At 34.9% G+C, this 15,601-nt stretch overlaps 1 protein-coding gene across 1 annotated transcript in view; it reads left to right on the top strand.

Annotated features, from left to right (window-relative positions):
* Positions 1 to 15,601, top strand: part of LOC125065970 (alkyldihydroxyacetonephosphate synthase) — a 30,607-nt gene that overhangs the window by 12,580 nt on the left and 2,426 nt on the right. Inside the window, exons 3-9 of the mRNA XM_047673835.1 lie at positions 7,985 to 8,276; positions 8,597 to 8,782; positions 9,034 to 9,207; positions 9,999 to 10,115; positions 10,556 to 10,702; positions 10,996 to 11,262; positions 14,414 to 14,574. Coding sequence (XP_047529791.1) covers positions 7,985 to 8,276; positions 8,597 to 8,782; positions 9,034 to 9,207; positions 9,999 to 10,115; positions 10,556 to 10,702; positions 10,996 to 11,262; positions 14,414 to 14,574 — 1,344 coding nt within the window. The remainder of the gene's footprint in view (positions 1 to 7,984; positions 8,277 to 8,596; positions 8,783 to 9,033; positions 9,208 to 9,998; positions 10,116 to 10,555; positions 10,703 to 10,995; positions 11,263 to 14,413; positions 14,575 to 15,601) is intronic.

The following is a 15,601-nucleotide window of genomic DNA, read 5'->3' on the forward strand; positions in this document are numbered from 1 at the left end:
AGTACGTTATTGAATTTTATGTTTGACTTAAGTATATTATGTGTTTGATATTGGATTTACGACTGTAAACGCGTAATGTTTATTTCATTAAACACATATAATTGACGCTTGTCAAACAGACAGTTACTTGTATATTTATATTGTATATTAAAAGTTACTAAACGCGCTTCGTCTTCCGGTGTAAGCTTAGTCTACATCAGTTTCGTAGCTTTATTCAGGGAAATATTCTAGGGATTGTAAAAATGTATTCGTGCCATATAAAATATATATTTTTAGCTTCTTGCACTTTTTCTCCAGTCAGTCAGCCATTATGTCAGTGAGTGACACAGGCTATAATTTGTATAAAGTCATTTACTTATTCAGAATTAAGCGTTTTTAAATTTTATACTCAAATAAATTGACATATTTTGTTATATAAAGTATTTATATATATGTAGGTATGTGATTAATTTTATATGTGATCCTTATTTTTGTTATAAATTGATGTATTCGTTAATTTCATGTATAATATATTTCGAATTATTAAGTAAGTCAACTAAATTATTTTTAGTGAAATAATGCCAAATATAAATTGATGTGCAAAAATACGATATACAATAGTATAGATTTACGAAAATCGACGAATTTCTGCGTTTGTGTAATTATTTCCCTTATTTAATTACTTTTGTGATTTTTTTTTTGAAGTATAAACATGTTAGTTAGCGTTTGTAAAGTTTAAACATTGACCTTATTGTAATAAGTTTTTTAAAACAATTCTATTATCACTTTGTAAAATACTTTAAAATCAAATTACTATTTATAAAGCTGAATTGCTGTGCTCAATATGTGTCCATGGTCATGAATTGACGATAAATTAAAAAAATATTTCAATTATAAATACGAATTATAATTAGTTTAACAGATGCGACTAGTATAATAATAATTGTGCAGTACTCGTTACAAAGTACAGTTATATTACAAAATAATTAATTAGATATTTTCTTGAAACGCCATCTTACTACTATTGTGTTTTGCCCTCGCTTGCCCTGTTGAGGCCTTAATAGATCTACATGACAAGGGAAAAATTAGAATATTCGAAACAAATGAATGAGACCGTCGTTTGCATCACAGCACTCTCAATGAGGCGTGGAGCATTTGCATGGTCCTTCGCAGTATTGACATAGTTTTCTTGACACACGTGTATCAGCTATTTTGGTGTTCTATAAAGCGTTTGATTATTATTATAATCTACCGTCAAACAGAAATACTTAGTGTATTGTATTTTGACATTTTGAAGGGTGACAGAGATGTGTAATTACAGACACAAACTACATATAACATCTTAGTTCTCAAGATTGGTGGCACATTTTTTTTTAATAGAATTATAAATATTATGTACAGACGTGCAAATGGGTCACTTGATGGTATGCGGTCACGAATGCCCATACATATTAGCACAAAGGAATGGTGGGTCCTAATTATTATTATTTTACAAATTAATTTCTGTCAGTATGGTTTTTGTCAATAATTTATTTATTCTTTGTATCAGTAACTATTTAAACAGAAATTAGTAATTTTATAATAATTTGATTTTATTTAGACATCTAAAAATATTACAGTAAAATTGTTACCTCGTCGGAATCTCTATGCGGAGTCCATCTCTTGTGGAGGCTCCAGGTCAATTGCCCTCCCCTAAGTACGGCCCTGATCATCGCTAACTTTTCCGTAAAGTTGCGTTCACAATTAGTAAAACATCGTTAATAATAATGCTTCCTCTTATCGTTATTTTTTGAGTATTTTATTCGAACTAAATTTGTAAATATCTAAGAGGAATGTGCAATACCCGAACAAACAAATGTCTAGTTTAACTTAACAACAAAAAATATATATTATAAGCGATCATGTAAAATAGTTTTTAATTAATAATAATCTTAAAATTGTCGAAATTTTAATATAAATGGCGTCAATTTCGCACTTGTTAAGAAACGGAAAAACAGTAAATAAGTGTATTCAAATATTAATTTAATTGCACAGAAGCCAAAAAAAACATAGAATTAAACAATACAGGTGACAAATAAAATTTAAAAATGTGCATAAAATGATTCTTTAATTCTTTTCAAATGTTTTAGTAAACAAGAATATATACTAAATTGTATCATTGATTTATCGTTTATTCGGTACATACACGTCAATGTTTCGTTACGAAATGTTACAAACTTTATTTCAATCGTCAAAAGTCTAGGATCGCTTCGGTAATAACATTTCAATGGGATTCTGTAAAAACCACGATCGGATTAGAATATGTTTTCATATCTGAACTCACTTCGATATGACTTAGTATTCCATAACAACCTGTCACGTCATGTGATAACTGATATTTGAGACGATAGCAATATAATATATAAGCATAATATATCATATTTATAACCACTATCAGATATATAAACATAAATTAAGCACATGAAAATTCATTACATACACACAAATGTACTTGAAGCTAGAATGTCAAATGTCTAACTTAACGTAGTCGTAGGTATGTGGTCATTTCGGCTTTCTTGTAAAGAAGTTTTATATGATCGTTTCATCCTCAAGGTGTGCCATTATATAAAGTCATTGTTTTGTAATATCCACACGAACGTTCCCAAATTTATCTAAATTTTTCGATACAATATTGTAAGACATTTACTAATTTTGCGATACTCCTGTAAAAAAACTTTATCTCCATGTGTTTCTTAAAACAATAACGTTATTTTTCACCATAATTATTATTAGTGGTCTATGTAGTTATTTCTCGGGCAGATTCACTGTTCAATAAATATATAAATATTTTAAAAAATGTTGTGTTCCGGTTGGAATGATCCAGTGTAACTTCAGTAATAAGAGACAACATCTTAGTTCTCGAGGATTTATTTCACAGCGCCATTGTCTATCAGGGCGGTGGTGACCATTTATCATCATTTGGCCTTTAAAAAAAAAACTTTATTATAAATTTAAAATTCGAACAAAATCGATATTAAAAATTTTAGAAAAAGTCTTTAAACATTGGATTACACGTATTTGTATGTTTCTATCATTTGTTGTGTACGCTTATTTTTATATCAAATGGCAAATATTAAATTGATATGTTAGGTTCATTATGGACGAACGACCGCTGACAGAAACGTTCTTCCCCTTTTATTTTACGTAATGTTAAATGTAACTCACAATAGAACGATCGATAGCCTAATATATCGAAGTCAATAATTCAAATTGTATACAATTTATTTGATTCAGTTCAACGGCCTGCTGAAATTGTATTCCGTGTAAAGCTTGGGGATTTTTATGTCCATTACATTAATAATCCTTGAATTTGTAATAAAGAGAAGACAATAATGTTAATAAATTTGAATAAAAATTTAAATTGAAGAAGGTTAAGTTTTTCTATATAATTATAATAATTTAATTAAATGTTATATTGAAATTGTTATATCCAAACGTATTTGTTGCATTAATGAGGGTTTAATACTTAATTAAACCTTTTGTAATTCGTGAAGACATATTGTTAAACAGTTTTTTAGTTCAAATAAAAAAAAAACATACATTCGCTGTAAATTATGTACTGGTAAATTGTGAGGAAGTTGTATTTGTTAATGTATGTTAATATGTATTTATTGTGAATTACATACATTACGTGCATATGTATCGCACGGGTGGATTTTATTAATAAATATGTTATAAATATATTTATACCCAATATGTATAGAACCCAATAGAACTTAGGAGTAATGTAGCTTTCACGAGTAATTCATCAAGAAAAAATAAAATAGAAAGTGTGGTATTAGCATTTTGTTTTGTATTGTCATTGGCGGGAAAGACTTTTTTTAATGGGAAGGAGGCTCACCTGATGGAAAGTAACTACCACTGCCCATGTACGTCTACAACACCGGAGTGCTTGCAGGTGCGTTGCCGGCCTTTAAGTAAAGCTCTTTTTTTGAGGGATCTACTACTGAGAACTTGACGGTTATTTGCTATTGAATCTTAATTCCGAATCGGTGGTAGTTTTAATACAATCGTGTAAAACTATGATTTAAATTGAATCTATTTTAATTAAAAGAAACTAGGAATGCAGACGAGCTAATGGATTACTATACAGTACGTGGTCACATTACACATTGTCAGTATGAATCAATCATTCCATATATCGCCAGTACGTCGTAAAACAAAAGGTTTAAAATGATATTAACTCTTCAGACCGGAAAAGGACATTACAAAGTTTGGCGATAAATTAATTGATGGATGTACCGAGCTAGAACATAGTATATATGGGCGCAAGTCGCCATTTATCGGCAATGATTTAAAATATTAATAATATAAAATAATAATTATAAGTATATTGTCAATTATCATTTTAATGTTTATATTTTATTATGTAAGTAAAACTTAATTTGGATTCGTCTTGTAGCGCCACCTGTAATGTGTCATAACGGACTATGTAATAAAAATATTATACTATTTTTTAAGTAATTCAATTGTAATTAATTAAGAGCTATATTTAATAATAAGAACCAAATAGGTATTCATCTTTAATATTAAACTATATTTTAAGAATGAATTTGCAGTAATTGCATTAATTTATTATAAAAAGTTGTAGTTGTGAATATCCGTTTGATTCATTCGAAAAGGATGCGTTAGAAACGGGCATTGTTATAGCAACGCCATATTGCATTGACACATTTTTTTAAAAGACAATAAATTGTTAACAAAACGAATAAAGATTCTTTAAATTGATTGCGTTTCACTGCGATGGAAGCTGTAAACCCGACTACTTCTCCGACATATACGTATAAGGTCGTGGGTTTTTCAAGCATTAAACAATTTGATTCATCTAAAAAATAGAGTTTAATTTTTTTAATAACAAATAAATTTTACAATACAAATGGCTAACTAAAATACAAACCTAAAAATAGAGAATCGACAATTGCAATGTTCATGCTTTATTTCTTCCTTAAAGAGAACTGGAATTGTCCCTTCCACTCTTAACTGAACTAAAATACTAATTAATAAAAAAAAACGTTTATCACTAAGTTTAAAATGAATATTTTAAATTAATTGACACTTCTTATGTCATTAAAAAAAATATTATATGGTTTTTTTACTGAGACGGCCTCCTTCGACTCAACTGCCAACACTCGAATGTAATCACAAAGCTTACATACGTAACTGAAAAACACTCAAATTGCATATTTATATGTTTTCTGCACTGAAGAGGAATTGTGTGATAAATAACTCGAAACTAACTCAGAACACGAGCGTTAAACGTTAAAAAGTGATATGCGGCATTGAGTATAAACAATTTGAAAAAAATATTAGCGAAGGGGGGCGGGGGTATGAATTACACGAATTAATAGTCAAATGGTTTAGCCGTTTTCTATTTTTCTAACATAACCATCCAATGACGGTCCGGTCAGTGTTGTATCGAAATAGAATCAGGAATTTATCGCAAACGCGCGCAGTATCGTATAATATAATACAACTATCTGATTTTTTATTTCTTTACTTAATCAAGAGCGTCACTCACGCTAATGCAAATCAATCATTTTAATTGAAGGCGTGCCTTCGTGAGTGAACATATCTTTACTCTATTCCTGATTAAAGATAAACAAACCTTCGATTTACGTTTTCCATGCGATTTGATAACATCGCTCAGCTAGCTATGCACTACACACAGTCCTTGAATAATGTATCTTTGATTATAATACAATAATATTCTAATTAACTTCGTATACCCATTTTAATTTTACTTTCAAACCGTTTCGTCTTCATTCAAAGCGACCTTTGTGCGCAAATCCATAATTAATATTATAGATTATTCAAGTTCTTGACAATGTTGCGTCAATTCGGTGTCAAATGTTGTATATTTGTCTTTTGTCCTCTCATGGTTAGAATACGAGTGATCTACGAGTATAGTGTTGTACCAAATTTAATTAGAGCGGTTTAATTGTGTTAAAGGAACCAACGGAAATACTTTAGTTTTTTCATAATTATATATATTGAATTATGTTTTGAACTATACAATTTCCTAATTTATTCACCAAACGAGTTTCTTTACATTCGCTCAAATAACTCATTTAATATTGGAATAATAGTTTTTAAAAATAAGCTCGGAGGTGAAAAGCTTATATTATTTTTTATTTGTCAATGTCTGCTAATCGAAAAAAGTTACGATGTTATTTCCTTTTTTCCTACTCTAGCTCATTCAACCCAAAATATTTGGCGCTAAAATAGATAATGAGTTGGACCCCTCGGATCATACCCGTAGATAGTACATTAAAGTACAGGGGATATGTTTTTAGTTAATTAGGTAATTAAACCGAGTTCAACTGAAGTATTAAAATATCATTTTGGTTTTCTAAAGTTACAAAAACTCTCTCATCGGCATAGATATCGTATGAATCTTACACAGTCATTCTTCACACACACTAGTGAAAACAACAGCTATAAAACGTCTAAATATAAAGTTATATCATTAATTTAAAGATTGACAGTAGGTAATTTGCGTTATCGTTAATTTATACCGCAATGATAGGATAAACATCAACAATCAATAATATAAAATAGCTTTTTATTTGAAAATTGTTGCAAAATGAATTTTAGCAGTATTTATTTGCAGCTGGAACTTATACACGGATATTTGTAAGTTGTTGGTCTTGATGGTTTTTGGTCCTGCGTAGGTATGAATATAGAGATCTATAGCACGACCCTTAATAGCATACTGAACAACTGACCTAGTTAATACTTAAATCCTTTCAGCCGCACAGACTATATGCGTGTTGTCTTTTATGGCGCGCCCGTATTTAATTAGAATCTTATATGGCAAAGGATTGTGATCGGTTAGTGTGAATCGTCTAAATGAGACAGACAGATCAAATGATATTTTATTTAAATAAATTAAAAAAAGTCGATTTAGGTTTTTTTACATTAACTAGTCATGTTATTCATATAAGTTTAATTCAGCCTAGGATAAGTATATAGCCTATTCCAATGGAAGTAGGAAAAAAGATAAAGAAACCTTAGACTTATGTATTTCATGCGATTTGCTAATAACTCTGCTTTATTGTGCACTAATAAGAGTTTATGATTAATATACCTATATTTATAATACAACACAATTATACTTAACTACTTATTTCAACTTTAATTTTACTTCCAAACTTCCGCTAATAGTTTCGTCGACGTTCAAAACGCCATTTTTTCGCATATCCATAGTGAATATCATAGATGAATCAAGATCTCAACCAATAATATCACATTAAGTTGCTGTCGAATGTTGTTTATTTAGCTTTTTTCCTGTTATGGTTCGAATAGAGTGTATGTATGTCATATATGCAACGTTTCTCAATATATGGTTATTTTGAAATAAGTTTCTAGTTGTTATACATTTTTGGAAATCTAAGAAAACGGTTGTTTTTAAAATAATCTGCAGGACAAGTTTCGTAAGGTTGTTTTTTGTTTTTAAAGCATTCGCATGAGGCGTCTCGCATTTTTAAATTTTGGCCGATAATGATTGTTTTAATATTGGCAAATAACCAGTATTTATTCATTTTTATAAATCAGAAGGAAAAAATAGATTTTAAATGATCCTTTTTTTTTTAAATACATTTTTGAATTTTCATTTTTGATTTATTTTAAAAGAATCTAATAAACGTTATAACTCAAAAATGGTTCACTTTTGCAATATGCATATGGGGGTTAAAATTATAGCAAATAGTCACCTCTATCACCTCCTAATGGGAATACGTCGAATTACCAATAAACCCGTATAAAACACGTCGCTTATTCTGCTAAATTTATAATACAGCAAGAACAGATAGACCGCTTGGCTCTCGACTAGGAATTTAATATATCATATCATTTCTGTATATCTCGTTATTTAAAATAATTTCACAAGTAAACCCGTAGCTTGAAAATAGTCGAGGACTTAGCTTACTTGTTTTAAGAAGATACGTTAAAATACAGTTTTTTTCAGATATCTAATATCCGGCAAATGTCTACCGCACGCACGACAATGGGTAAAAGAAATGTTCGATATAGACTTGACAACAGACCCGAGACAACCTAAACTACCAAGCTCGTATCCAAGCAGTCGATTGCCAAATAATATAAAGGAAGAATTGGAAAAAATATCATTACTCAGTACAGATGGAGTAGACAGGCTTATAAGGGCACATGGGCAGACATTGCATGATGTTTATAATTTAAGGAATAACAGTTTTCCAAGAATTCCCGACGCTGTAATTTGGCCAACTAGCCATGACGAGGTAAGTTTATTTGTATCGGCATTATAAACGAATGGAATAGACTAATTGTTTACGAGAATTGTACATTTTTGTAACCATTTATATTTATTATAAAGTTTAATTTTGTAGAAAATCAAAATTCATTAAATTCAACGAATCACAATGAAAAATTTGCATAAAGTTTTGCCTGTGGAATAGAGCTTTTATTACTAATCACAAAGATTTAATTTTTCTAGACACTTGGACCTTCAGTATTTATTACCAAAACCGTTCGACGACCCTTCTATATATTGGTTTTTAATTTTTTGTCATTACTAAGGTATTTTAATACGATTTCCAAGGTAGAAGAAATAGTGCGCTGTGCGTCTAAACATAAATTTGTGATCATACCCTTCGGCGGTGGGACCTCAGTGTCCGGTGCTGTGACGTGTCCTGCAAATGAGGAGAGACCTATCGTAGTCCTCGATACGAGTGAAATGAACGCTATATTATGGTTAGACAAGGATCAGTTACTTGCCAACGTTCAGGTAATTTAACAAAGTAAAGATATTTAATTAATAAATTATTGTGTTGAGTTTGGTTGTTGGACTGGGGGAAGGGGGTTAATAAAGTAATAATTATAAAAGCTTCTTTATTTTATTTATTAATCATTAAAATTAATAATAATAATAAATATCACGTTAATATGTGTAAATTCTGTTATTACTTGTGTTCTGTTATTAAATGGAAAATATAAAAAATGTATCGTATGTAAAGCTGGCGTCGGTTTATTTTCTAGGCCGGTATCGTCGGTCAGGACTTGGAACGCGAGATGCGTCTGAGAGGCTTCACAGTGGGCCACGAACCAGACTCCTATGAATTCTCGACACTAGGCGGTTGGGTGGCAACTAGAGCCAGTGGCATGAAGAAGAACACGTATGGAAATATAGAAGACCTCGTCGTCCATACTAAGGTAGACATTTGGAGTCTAAATCAGAATTTAATTGTTATTTCTGTGAAATTTACTAACCATTGACAGGGAAATCGCACTTCGTTATAAGTTTGAAAAAGCAAAAGTAGCCGTAAATGTCACAGTCACGCAAGAAAACGAATAATATTATTTTTTCTATGAATTGGTATTGAGTATAATTTAATGGAAAACCTAATATTCCGTCTGATGTGTGCGACATAACTTTGTGTGGGATCGGGTAATAAGTAATAATGTGTATTACCGTGTCATATTTGGAAATGTCATAAATGGAAAACCGTGTCATACTACTAACGAGTTTGCCAGTTAACTAGTCAAGTATTTTACTTTCGGTTTTCTTCCATACAAATCCTATCAGCGCTCCAAACGAAAACGCAGATGAACTAAAATCGATAGTACGAGTTTTTATAACTTACTTCATTGAATTTGAGGTCGAAAAAGTTAGAGTTACATCTTTGACAGATTTACGCATATAAATTGAAGTTTTCGTAAATTTCAATGTTAATACAAATTAAAATCAAACATGGGAGGCAATATTATGCTTAGCTACTACAACGGCTACGGTAGCCTTTCATCACAATTATTAACCCAAGTATTAAAGGCGTACGTGGCTCCTTGCAGTGCTAAGTTTGAGTAAGAAATAATGCATTTTGATATTTATAAAGATAAATATAAAAATATGCATTTTATTCTCTTTTTATCTTCTTATTTAAGTGGAAGAAAAGACCGTAAAATTTGTTCAAGCTGACGTAATCGACTGATATCTTCGCTTGCAGGCGGTGACCCCTTTGGGTGTTATTCAAAAAAGTTGCCGCGTCCCGCGTCTGTCCTGCGGACCGGAGTGGGAACATATAGTTATGGGATCTGAAGGTTGCTTGGGAGTTGTTACTGAGGTACGCAAACTAATGTTTTATATGGAGGCTGAAGCCAGATTTTAGGAAATTCGTATATTATATATTTTATTCTTTAATCCAATACATTAACTTGAGGATTCCAAAGAATTTTTATTAGTTTACTTTTTTGATTTTAATTTTTTTAGTAAAGGTGACATCAGACGCATTCACTCTAAAGAACGTTCGCTTGAGTCAATAGTCAAGCCGAAAGCTAACATCCAACTTTTATATAAATTAGATAAAATTTGAACCAATCCAACTATGTTGATATTGGCTTTGGATATTGGCCAATTTTTTTGTTAAGACGTGTATCACTTTTGCCAAAGAGCAAAATAACCGAAAAAGGAACCATGTGATCTTAACTAACTCTTGCACTCCGTGACAATGTTTGAATTTTAAATATTTTTTAAAAATTAAACGTTTTTTTTAAATTATCATAGGTCACATTGAAGATTCGTCCATTACCGCCCGTAGTACGTTACGGGTCGCTGGTATTCCCGGATTGGGAATCTGGATTCTATTTCGAGAGAGAGGTAGCCAAGCAACGCCTACAGCCTTCTAGTATACGACTTATGGACAATGAACAGGTAACGTCACAATCAAGCGCTCTCGATTTGGTATTTAATCCACATAACCCAGATACAAAATTATAATCCCTTTCCAAATGCAACAGGAAGCATATACCCTATACGAGATTATTCAAGGTCACGACCAATGATATCGCTTCGCTAAAATCAAAGTTGTCTATTTGTGTTCATTTCTCGAGTGGTGGAAATAGATCGTATCCCAACCATGGGACGAGTAAACTATCTCTTCAGTTTCGCGGCTAATATTGACAATATAATTTATCTGAACTTTATTCGTCATTGTTTTCTTCTAGTTCCGTTTCGGTCACGCTCTAAAAATGGAGCAATCTTGGGGTGGTGTCTTACTAGATGGTTTAAAGCGTTTCTACATAACGAAGATCAAAGGATTCGACCCCCTCAAGTTGTGCGTGGTCACTCTCCTCATGGAGGGGAAAGCCGAGCAGGTCGCTGAAAGTGAGAAAAAGTTGAATAGCATCGCCGCCCAGTACGGAGGAGTGCCCGGGGGTGCCAAGAACGGCGAAATGGGATACACGTTGACCTTCGTCATTGCTTATATTAGGGTAAGTTTTTAATTTGTTTAAAATGTGTTGATGAAGTGTCTTCTTTTCGATATTATAGATGAATATTTACAATAAGACCTTAATTATAAACAAAAACAAAATTAAAAATAGGGACTGTATAAATCATGACCGCGTGGAATGGTGGAAAAGAGCTAGCAGAATTTTTCCGATCCCGTGGGCGAATAATGAACCAGACGCCTGCCGCCCGCGGTGGCGTTGAGACGAGTGCTTTAACATATTATGTCTCATTTGTGTGTTTTATATATTTGTGTAAACATAGTATTCAAAGGTCAATAGAGCATGTTTCTTGAATCGTATTACGTATACAATTTATCTTTTTCTTAGGCGATATAGTTTTATCAGATTTGTTGTGTTCGTCAAGTCAGTTGTGGTTCCTTGGAGTTACCGTCCCTGCTCCTCCCTGATATGAACTCCCGCATCATAATATTCTTATTTGTGTCCTTTACTAGTCACTCCCTGACTTGTCGAATCTTAGCGGGTTTCATAATTTTACGATTTGTCATAATTTTTTGTAGTTCCATAGCACTAAATCAATGAAAAAATAGTTTATTCGAGTAGGCTTTTGTCATTTAACAAACTATATTAAGTGAAGTTACCGCCGGTTCGGAATGCAGATTCTACCGAGAAGAACCGGCAAGAAAATTCAGTAGTTACTCTTTTTCAATATTGAAAAATACAAAGTTATGTCAGTTAAATACAATTGTATATGTATATAATACACTCTGCCTGGAAGTCTTAGCTCCCCGCTTTTATATCATCTATAGAAACTTGCATTAAATAATATGCCTCTTAACCAATGTATTTTTTGCCAATGATTTAAATTTATGAATCGGCAAAGTTAAGTTAAGTTAATATCTGCGGAATTTTATAATAGAAATGGATACCTTCTCCCAAGAAGGATTTATTGGCTTTGCGGAGTCGAAAACTTGGCTTTATAAGCTTGTCTTTATGTTCCGTGCACATACAATGATTATCACTGATTCTATCAAAATGATCAATGTTACTGTGAATATACATAACATTGTTGTAAATATGTGACGCAACAGTGAGTATTCCTACTTTGTTAAAAACGTCCCGAAGGAAGTCTCTAACTCCAAGATCATAAATAGACTGGACAACACTCTTTTATAAAATAAAAACAGATTAAATATCTGCAGCGTTAACCTAAATTAATATGCCATATGACATAATACTATGAAAATAAGCAAAATATACTAGGCGAGCTGAATCAGTATCAGTTAATTGTCTAACTTTTCTAACCGTGATTTGATTATATACACTGATAGTTATAGATAATTACACTATTCACAAAGCCATAGTCAGGTTTTTTCCCTGTCGACCTTAAAAATCAGTGAAGTATCGTCAGCAAACAACACTATATCAGAAATGCCTTTAACGTAGAAAGGACGATCATCTATACTATATACTAGAAATAGGAAAGGACCCAAAATTGATCCTTGTGGAACGCCCATTTTTAACGTAGATCCAGTAGACTTTATTCCATCAACGGAATTTTCTTGGACCCTTTGACTTAAGTATGTAAAAATGAGATCAAGAGCTTTACCTTTAATACTGTAGAATTTGAGCTTATAAAGAAGCGTTTCGTGTTGTACACAATCAAATGCTTTAGACAAATCACAGAATACTCCAATAGCATTCTGTGATTTTTCTCATGCATCCTAAATAGATCTATATATCGGCATTATATATAATTCCATCACTTTAGATAACACGATTTAAATTCATATTTGAATTGTACTATAATTGACGTTAAAGCCAAATTCTAGATTTGACGACCTCCGTGGTCGAGTAGTGTGTACACCGGTTTTCATGGGTACGCCACTCTGAGGTCCCGGGTTCGATTCCCGGCCGAGTCGATGTAGAAAAAGTTCATTAGTTTTCTATGTTGTCTTGGGTCTGGGTGTCTGTGGTACCGTCGTTACTTCTGATTTCCATAACACAAGTGCTTTAGCTACTTACATTGGGATCAGAGTAATGTATGTGATGTTGTCCAATATTTATTATTTATTATTATTATAGATGAATGCTTTTCATCTTTTGTATTTAGATCTTCCTTAAATGGACATTAGATGCGAATAGTGTTGTGTACTCCACGAACGTAACTTCTAGATTATCTTACCTCCAAATTCAAAGGAGAGTTTTTCATAATATTGATCATTCTGGTGAGTGAGCACTAAGCACAGTCGTCCTTTTATTTGGCGTATTATAAGAATCACCATTTACTTTCCTTTTACGAATGCAAGTTCAGGGTTTTTTTGGTATTGAAGAAATAATTGTTTAAAAACAAGTCTTTGCTGAAATCTTTTGAAGACGCGGGACAAATACGTACAATAGGAGTCCATTTTTGTAGATTTGTTTTCATTTGCCCCAAGTAATTCAGCGAAAGGATTATCTGAAAGTTATTTTCTCCTATGGTTTTAATCATTTTATATTAAGATTGAACACCTGTTTTGCTGCTCTGATCCGGTTCAGTTAATGATATCAGGTGATATCAAAGTTTGAGGTGTCTAACTATGATTTTAGAAGACACTATTTGATATCACCAGGTTGTTATCAGTAATTTGTCTTAAGCGTTCGCCTCTTCCATTATACTGCCTAAGGCCCGTATCTTCCCGACAGCAGACAATATATAAATCATTTCATTTAACTTGGAATTAAAGTCACTCAGTTCTCAAAAAAATTGGTGTTAGTATTTGTCATAGTGCACAAATGTATTTAGCAAATTATAGTAATATTTAACAATCTTACAAAATACGTTTCTTTCTTAAATACTAAATTTTAATATTTGACACCAGTTTCACCAAGATTGTCTTGCTTCCCAGCATAGGCCTCCCCTAAAGCTTGCCACAAAGTACGATCTTGTGTCTTTCTTCTCCATGTAAAACCTGCTATTCTTTTTATGTCGTCTTCCCACCTGCGACGTTGTCTTCCTTTATTTTTTTTGTAATCACATCATATTTTCCAAATTATGAACATACAAATAAAAGAGTAACTATCAAGTTTATTGCCGACTCAATAATATTTTATTTATCTTGTAGATTGTCAATTCAATCACTGCTGAATGAGTCGATCGAAGAATATTTAAGTGTATACTCTGGTGCCGACGCAGGACCTGGCGCTAGATTACGGTGTGGTGGCCGAGTCGTTCGAAACGTCCGTCTCGTGGGAGCGCGCGCTGTCGCTGTGTCGCCGCACCAAGCGCGCCGTGCGCGAGCAGTGCGCGCGCCGCCACATCACGCACTACCACATCTCCTGCCGCCTCACGCAGACGTGAGTACACACACGCGCCGCCACCACACACACACGCGCGCCGTCGCTGTGTCGCCGCACCAAGCGCGCCGTGCGCGAGCAGTGCGCGCGCCGCCACATCACGCACTACCACATCTCCTGCCGCCTCACGCAGACGTGAGTACACACACGCGCCGCCACCACACACACACGCGCGCCGTCGCTGTGTCGCCGCACCAAGCGCGCCGTGCGCGAGCAGTGCGCGCGCCGCCACATCACGCACTACCACATCTCCTGCCGCCTCACGCAGACGTGAGTACACACACGCGCCGCCACCACACACACACGCGCGCCGTCGCTGTGTCGCCGCACCAAGCGCGCCGTGCGCGAGCAGTGCGCGCGCCGCCACATCACGCACTACCACATCTCCTGCCGCCTCACGCAGACGTGAGTACACACACGCGCCGCCACCACACACACACGCGCGCCGTCGCTGTGTCGCCGCACCAAGCGCGCCGTGCGCGAGCAGTGCGCGCGCCGCCACATCACGCACTACCACATCTCCTGCCGCCTCACGCAGACGTGAGTACACACACGCGCCGCCACCACACACACACGCGCGCCGTCGCTGTGTCGCCGCACCAAGCGCGCCGTGCGCGAGCAGTGCGCGCGCCGCCACATCACGCACTACCACATCTCCTGCCGCCTCACGCAGACGTGAGTACACACACGCGCCGCCACCACACACACACGCGCGCCGTCGCTGTGTCGCCGCACCAAGCGCGCCGTGCGCGAGCAGTGCGCGCGCCGCCACATCACGCACTACCACATCTCCTGCCGCCTCACGCAGACGTGAGTACACACACGCGCCGCCACCACACACACACGCGCGCCGTCGCTGTGTCGCCGCACCAAGCGCGCCGTGCGCGAGCAGTGCGCGCGCCGCCACATCACGCACTACCACATCTCCTGCCGCCTCACGCAGACGTGAGTACACACACGCGCCGCCACCACACACACACGCGCGCCGTCGCTGTGTCGCCGCACCAAGCGCGCCGTGCGCGAGCAG

This window comes from Vanessa atalanta, chromosome 8 (assembly GCF_905147765.1).
Source record: "Vanessa atalanta chromosome 8, ilVanAtal1.2, whole genome shotgun sequence".
NCBI lineage: Eukaryota > Metazoa > Arthropoda > Insecta > Lepidoptera > Nymphalidae > Vanessa > Vanessa atalanta.